The 7,743-nt window shown below is 40.0% G+C and overlaps 1 protein-coding gene across 3 annotated transcripts in view; it reads right to left on the bottom strand.

The window, feature by feature from the left end:
* Window positions 1-7,743, bottom strand: part of CHEK2 (checkpoint kinase 2) — a 36,872-nt gene that overhangs the window by 28,490 nt on the left and 639 nt on the right. For 2 of the 3 annotated variants that reach the window (XM_007461146.1, XM_007461145.1), the window contains exons 2-3: window positions 197-321; window positions 1-78 (exon numbers count right to left, since the gene is read on the bottom strand). The exon at window positions 1-78 is cut by the window's left edge and continues 79 nt beyond it. The exons of the other annotated variant lie outside the window; for it this stretch is intronic. In XM_007461146.1, the coding sequence (XP_007461208.1) occupies window positions 1-78; window positions 197-321 (203 nt within the window). The remainder of the gene's footprint in view (window positions 79-196; window positions 322-7,743) is intronic. 3 annotated transcript variants of the gene reach the window in all.

Below are 7,743 nucleotides of genomic sequence, written 5' to 3' on the forward strand. Positions count from 1 at the left end.
AAGATCTCTATTTACAAAGGTTCCATTCCCACTGTGATCTTCTATGTAGGCGATGTAAGAGTTTTTAGGACCCATTTCCTAAAACAGAAAACATTTTATTTCAAAGTTTTAATGGTGGAGTGTTTCAGTGGGGAGACAACTAAGAGTGATGTCTAGATGACCAGTTCCCCCAAACATATGGATATTTGCCACCTACTCTGAAGATCCGAAAGTGCTTCTTGCTGTAAGTCCGGTATTTATCGGTTCTTTTCAGCAGGGGTTCATCAAAGCAGTATTCACAGTTTCTATCTCTCCCAAACCAGTAGCTGTCGTTAACACACTCTGTAACACAAAAGCACACCCCAGAGGGCTGTTGAATTTCATGTATCAAACACCTTTAAAAACTGTTCATAAAATCTGCTTGTAGGAAAATAGCCTAAGAAGGCAATCAAAATTATAGATTTGTCCATCAAGATTTTATAAGATTCAAAATCAGTGGGGAGAAAAAAACCAAATATTTTCAACGAGTTTAACAAATTATGGTTTATACACAGACATGAAATGCTAAGCAGTCATTAAAATTCTCAATTTTTAATGACTTGGAAAAATACTTATGATATAATAATAACTTCCTACTTATTACTCTCCTGAGGCTTCCCATCATACTTAGTATGAAATCTACACTCCGCATGGCAGGCTAGATGCTCAGGATCTGGCCCCTGCACCCCTCCCAACTTCACCTTGTACCTCTCCCCTTGATCGCTACACTCAGCTCCACTGGCCCCCTTCCACTGCCCCAAATTTGCTGGGTTCAACCTCCCTTGTGGCCTTTGAATTCTTCATTCCCAGTGATTTGAATGGCCATCTTGCCTTTTGTGTCTGCAAATTATCATCTTCCACTCAGCTTTCTGTATAAGCACACTCCCAGCTCACCACCCACCCACCATAATCACAAGAGCCTGTTCTGCTTCCCTCTATAACTGAAAATCATCTTGATTGTTTGTATATTGTCTCCTGGCATCCCCCTGTTAGAACAAATTCCAGAAGGGCAGCCTTGAGTCTCTTGTTTAAGAATACAGCTCCAGCACCTAGGACAATGCATATGGTAGGCAAGCAAAATGTTCATGGAAAGACAGACTAGGGAAAATATTACCAACTCATGCCACAATCAAAGGACTATTTCCCTAATATCTGTAAAGTTTCTACAAAGCAATAAGAAAAAGACAAACAATCCAGTAGAAAATAGGTAAAAGATACAAAAAAATTTATGAGACAGAAATACAAATGGCTCAAACATATGAAAAGATGGCCAAGCTAACTCAATACAAGAAATTCTGAAAACCATACATTAAGATTCCATGTTTCAACTTTCAGATTGACAAAAATCAAAAAGTTTCATATTATACTGTGTTGGCAAGAGGCATGAAGAAGCAGGTATTTCCCATGCGTTTCCAGTAAGAATGTAATTTATACACCATCTAGGGAGGATAATTTGGCAAGACCAAAATTACATATGTAGGGGCTTCCCTGGTGGCGCAGTGGATAAGAATCCGCCTGCCAATGCAGGGGACACAGGTTCGAGCCCTGCTCCAGGAAGATCCCACATGCCGCAGAGCAACTAAACCCGTGCACCATAACTACTGAGCCTGCGCTCTAGAGCCTGCCAGCCACAACTACTGAGCCCATGAGCCACAACTACTGAAGCCCGCGTGCCTAGAGCCTGTGCTCCACAACAAGAGAAGCCACCGGAATGAGAAGCCTGTGCACGACAATGAAGAGTAGCCCCCGCTCGCCGCAACTAGAGAAAGCCCATGCACAGCAACAAAGACCCAACACAGCCTAAATAAATAAACTTAAAAAAAAAAATTACATATGCAACCACTTCACACCCATGAAGACGGCTTTAATTTTTTAAAAAAGGAAAATAATAAGTGTTGGCAAGGATGCAAAGAAATAGGAACCCTCATACATTGCTAGTGGGAATGTAAAATGGTACACCTCTGTGGAAAATTTTGTGGTTCCTCAAAAAGTTAAACATAGGATTGCCTTATGACTCAACAATTCCACTCCTAAGTGTATACCCCAAAGAACTGAAAACATGTACCCAAACAATTCCTTGTACACAAGTGTTCATACCAGCACTAGTCACAACAGGCAAATGATGGAAACAAACCAAATGTCCTACAATGGATGAATGGATAAACAAATTGTGATATTTACATACAATGGACTATTTTTCACCCATAAAAAGGAATAAATGCTAAAGCTAAAACTCATACACCTACAACATGGATGAACCTTGAAAACATTATGCTAAGTGAAAGAAGCCAGACACAAAATGCCACAGACTGTATGACTGTATTTATATGAAATATCCAGAATAATTAAATCCATAGATATGAAATGCAGACTGGTGGTTGCCAGGGGCAGAGGAGGAAGGGATGGGGAGTGACTGCTTAATGGACATAGGGTTTCATTTTGGAGTAAAGGAAATATTTCAGAACTGGACAGAAGTGGTGGTTGCACAATGTTGTGAATGTACTAAAGGTCACTGAACTGTTCACATTAAAATCGTTAATTTTAGGGACTTCCCTGGTGGCGCAATGGTTAGGAATCTGCCTGCCAATACAGGGGACATGGGTTCGATCCCTGGTCTGGGAGGATCCCACATGCCACGGAGCAACCAAGCCCATGCACCATAACTACTGAGCCTGTGCTCTAGAGCCCACAAGCCACAACTACTGAGCCTGCACGTCACAACTACTGAAGCCTGCGTGCCTAGAGCCTGTGCTCTGCAACAAGAGATGCCACTGCAATGAGAAGCCCACGCACCGCAGCAGAAAGTAGCCCCCACTCGTCGCAACTAGAGAAAGCCCACACACAGCAACAAAGACCCAATGCAGCCATAAATAAATAAATAATTTTTTTAAATGGTTAATTTTATGTTATGTGAATTTCACCTCAATTCCTTAGTTATATGTGCACACACCCATTGGTCCAGAAATCCCACTTCTAGGAATTTATCCTACAGATAGAATCATATGTATTACGAAAGGACATAAGGACATATGTACGAGGTTATTCACTATAGCATTATTCCTTTTTTAAATAAATTTATTTATCTATTTATTTATTTTTGGCTGCATTGGGTCTTCATTGCTGTGAACGGGCTTTCTCTAGTTGCGACAAGTGGGGGCTACTCTTCGTTGCGGTGCGCAGGCTTCCCATTGTGGTGGCTTCTCTTGTTGCGGAGTATGGGCTCTAGGCGTGCGGGCTTCAGTAGTTGTGGCTCCTGGGCTCTAGAGCACAGGCTTAGTTGCTCCGCAGCATGTGGGATCTTCCCGGACCAGGGATTGAACCCATGTCCCCTGCATTGGCAGGCAGACTCTTAACCACTGTGCCACCAGGGAAGACCTATAGCATTATTCTTATAGCAACAACTTTAATGTCCATTAGTAAGGGGCTAGTTCAATAAATTTATATATCTACAAAAGAAATGGGGATCTTTACATTCTGATAGAAGAATGTCTAAGATACATTGTTAAATATAAACAACAGGTTACAACCAGTGTGTTGTAAATTACAGTTGGTATAAGTAATAAAGGGGGGAAAAAGAACACATAGATACCTAGTTGCTTATATGTGCACCAAATATTTCTGGAAGGCTACATAAGAAATCAGCAATCCTGGGAGGTAGTTGGGGGAAAGACAGAAATTGGATGAAGGCCTTGCACCTGTTTTGAATTTTGCACCTAATGCAAATATAACCTCTTCAAAAAGTTAAAATTAATCGCTTTAAAGAGTTTGCAGTCTGGTGGGGAGACAAACAGGGAAGCAACAACAATACAGCAGGTAGAATCTCGAGGGAAAGCGCAGATGCAAGGCTGTGGCAACTCTGCCTGGGACTATCAAAAAGGCTTCATGAGGCAAGACAGGAAGGATAGATTGAACAGCCCTTTGGAAGGCAACATGGCAGTACCCATACAAGGTAAAGCCATGCCCATTCTATGATCCAGCAACTCAACACAGGCTCTACCCTAGAGAGACATTTGTCCAAATGACCAAGGAGACAAGGACATTGATTGCAGTCTTGCTTGCAGGAATAAACACTGGCAACAACCTAAGCATCTGTTAACAGGGAAAGGTATAAATGAACCGTGGTATTTCTATTGGAAACCAGGAGCTTCTGGGACAGTTGAGAAGGAATGGCATGGAGATTTTATCAGGACACCAACAGTCCAGGGATGATGGACAGAGAGTGGAAGGGGAGGCTGCCCATGGAAGAGCCTGCTCTGACCTTGGCTCATTAGAGGAGCCCTCAGGAAGATGTATGGAGGAGGGCAGGGACAGCAAGGCAGGAGGCAAAGGGACCAAAACTCTCAGTGAGGCAATTAGGAGTAAGAACCCCAGGAATATGGGCCCCTTCTCCTAGTAGGGAAGAATGAGGCACAGTTGAGATGGTGACAGGGGAGAGGAACATCACAAACAAAACAAGGATGTCTGCTCTTAAAACTTCTATTCCGGGGCTTCCCTGGTGGTGCAGTGGTTGAGGGGCCACCTGCCGATGCAGGGGACACGGGTTCGTGCCCTGGTCCGGGAAGATCCCACATGCTGCGGAGCGGCTGGGCCCGTGAGCCATGGCCGCTGAGCCTGCGCGTCCGGAGGCTGTGCTCCGCAACGGGAGAGGCCACAACAGTGAGAGGCCCGCATACCGCAAAAAAAAAAAAAAAGGACATAATTAAAATTTAAAATGTGTGTGAATCAAAGAACATCATCAAGAAAGTGAAAAGAAGTGAATGGGGGAAAATATTTGCAAAACACATATCTAGTAAGGGATTTATATCTACCATATAAAAAAGGACACTTACAACTCAATAAGACAAACAATCCAATTTAAAAATGAGAAAAGATGGGGATATATGTTTATGTATAGCTGATTCACTTTGTTATAAAGCAGAAACTAACACACCACTGTAAAGCAATTATACTCCAATAAAGATTTTTTAAAAAGTAAAATAAAAATGAGCAAAGGATCTGAATAGACATTTCTCCAAATACATAAAAATGACCAATAAACACATGAAAAGATGTTTAACATCATTAGAGCCATCAGGGAAATGTAAAACAAAATCACAATGAGATACCACTTCACACCTACTATGATGATGAAAATCAAAAGACAGATATTAAGTGGTGGCGAAATGTGGAGAAATTAGAACCCTCATACATTAGTAGTGGGAATATGGAATAGTGCAGCTGCTGTAGAAAACAGTTTGGTGGTTTCTTAAAAACTTAAACATGTTATCCAACAATTCCACTCCTAGGCACTAAATACCCCCCAAAAAATTGAAAACAGAGACTCAAACAGATACTTGTCACAAATATTCATAGCAGCATTTTTCAAAATGGCCAAAAGGTCCAAATGTCCATCAACAGAAGGGATAAAGAAAATGTGATATTTTATACAATATTATTATTCAGATATATTATTCAGACATAAAAAGAAACAAAGTTCTGATACATGATACAACATGAATGAACTTTGAAAATATTATGCTACATGAAAGAAGCCAGATACAAAAGGACAAATATTATGATTTCACTTAAACGAAATATCTAGAATAGGTAAATTCAAAGACAGAGAAAATAGGTTAGAAATTACCAAAAGAACTCAATGGGGAAAGGATAATCTCTTCAATAAACGGTGCTGGGAAAACTGAATAACCACATGCAGAAGAATGAAATTGGACCCCTTACACCACTCACAAAAATTAATTTGAAATCGATTAAGGACTTAAACAGAAGAAGTGAAACCATAAAACTAGAAGAAAGCAAATGGTAATTATGTGATGTGAAGGAGGTGTTAGCTAAGGCTATGGTGGAGATCATTTTGCAACATATGTGTATCAAACTGTACACCTTAAACTTACACAATGTTATATATGTCACTTATATATGTCTCAATAAAGCTAGGGGGGAAAAGAAATTACCAGAGGAAAAAATTTTGGAAATAGATAATGGTGATGGTTGCACAACATTGTGAAAGTACTAATGCCAATGGACTGCATACTTAATGGTTAAAATGGCAAAATTTTATGTTATATATATTTTATCACAATGAAAAGCAGTAAACATTAAAAAATACTAAGGAATAAAGTTTTTAAAGTGCAAGACTTGTACCCTGAAAACTACAAAACACTGTTGAAAGAAATTAAAGAAGACCTAAATAAATGAAAGCTACCCCATGTTCACAGATTGGAAGACTTAATACAGTTAAGATGGGAATATTACCCATATTGATCTACAGATTTAATTCCACCTGCCTTCTTTGCAGGAAGTGACAAGCTTATCTTAAAATTCCTATGGAAAAGTAAAGAACCATAGTAGTCAAAATAATCTTGAAAAAGAACAAATCAGGACTCACTCTGGATTTCAAATTTTACTACAAAGCTACAGTAATCAAGATTTTGTGGTACTGGCATAAGGACAGACACATAGATCCGTGGAACAGAACTGAAAGTCCAGAATTAAACCCCCATATTTATGGTCAAATGATCTTTAATGAGGGTGCCAAGACCATTCAAGGGGGAAAGAGAAGTCTCTTCAAGAAATAGTGCTCTGGGGTTTCTCTGGTGGCGCAATGGTTAAGAATCCACCTGCCAATGCAGGGGACATAGGTTCGAACCCTAGCCCGGGAAGATCCCATATGCCGCGGAGCAGCTAAGCCCGTGCACCACAACTACTGAGCCTGCGCTCTAGAGCCTGCGAGCCACAACTACTGGGCCCGCACTCTAGAGCCCACGTGCTACAACTACTGAAGCCCTCATGCCTAGAGCCCGTGCTCCACAACAAGAGAAGCCACAGTGATGAGAAGCCCATGCACCACAACGAAGAGTAGCCACCACTCACCACAACTAGAGAAAGCCCACGTGCAGCAACAAAGACCCAACACAGCCAAAAATAAATAAATTTATAAAAAAGAAAAAAGAAAGAAATAGTGTTCGGACAACTGTACATTCCCATGCCAAAGGATGAATTTGGACAATACCTCATATCATGTACAAAAATCAACTCAAAAGGGATAAGAGCTAAAACTGTAAATTATTTAGAAGAAAAGATAGGTGTGAATCAATAACAATAAAATACTATAGCTTCTCTTTATTGAGCAATTACTTTATGCTGGTCTCCCTAACAAGCTCTTTGTGTATGTAATCTTAAGTTTAAAGGAGATACACCCAACTTCACCCTAACTCAACATTTCTGTGTCCCACTCACCATACATCAGACCTAAGCCTAGCTTAAATATATAGCTTAAATGAGTAAAAATTAGCTTCAAATGCTTACTTCTAAATTTAAAGTTGTATGTATGAATATTGCTATATTATTTCTCCATTTTTTACTGTTTTTTTCAAGTCATCAAAGTTGCACGTGACATAAAAGGGAAGGGTGAGTGACAAGATACAAAATGGTACATTAGCCATTCATTTCTTTACATTATTATTTTCTATTCCATTAATGTCAAGTTCTTTTTTCTTTTTGTAATGAAGAGGTCATTTTAATTCAAAACAGAGGAAAAATGCTACTTAAAACATACGGAGAGCAAAGCCTTACTGTTGGAACCAGGTGTCAGAGAGGATGAGTATATTTAAACAGCAAGGTTGGCTATTTTGAGATAAAAATAAGTAACAGGGAGTCAATAAATAACCTTCCCCATTCTGAAACTGTAAAACTGATGCTCTGAAACTGCTGCACCACCAGCAGGAA

Source organism: Lipotes vexillifer, unplaced genomic scaffold (genome assembly GCF_000442215.2).
Source record: "Lipotes vexillifer unplaced genomic scaffold, Lipotes_vexillifer_v1.1 scaffold691, whole genome shotgun sequence".
Lineage (NCBI taxonomy): Eukaryota > Metazoa > Chordata > Mammalia > Artiodactyla > Lipotidae > Lipotes > Lipotes vexillifer.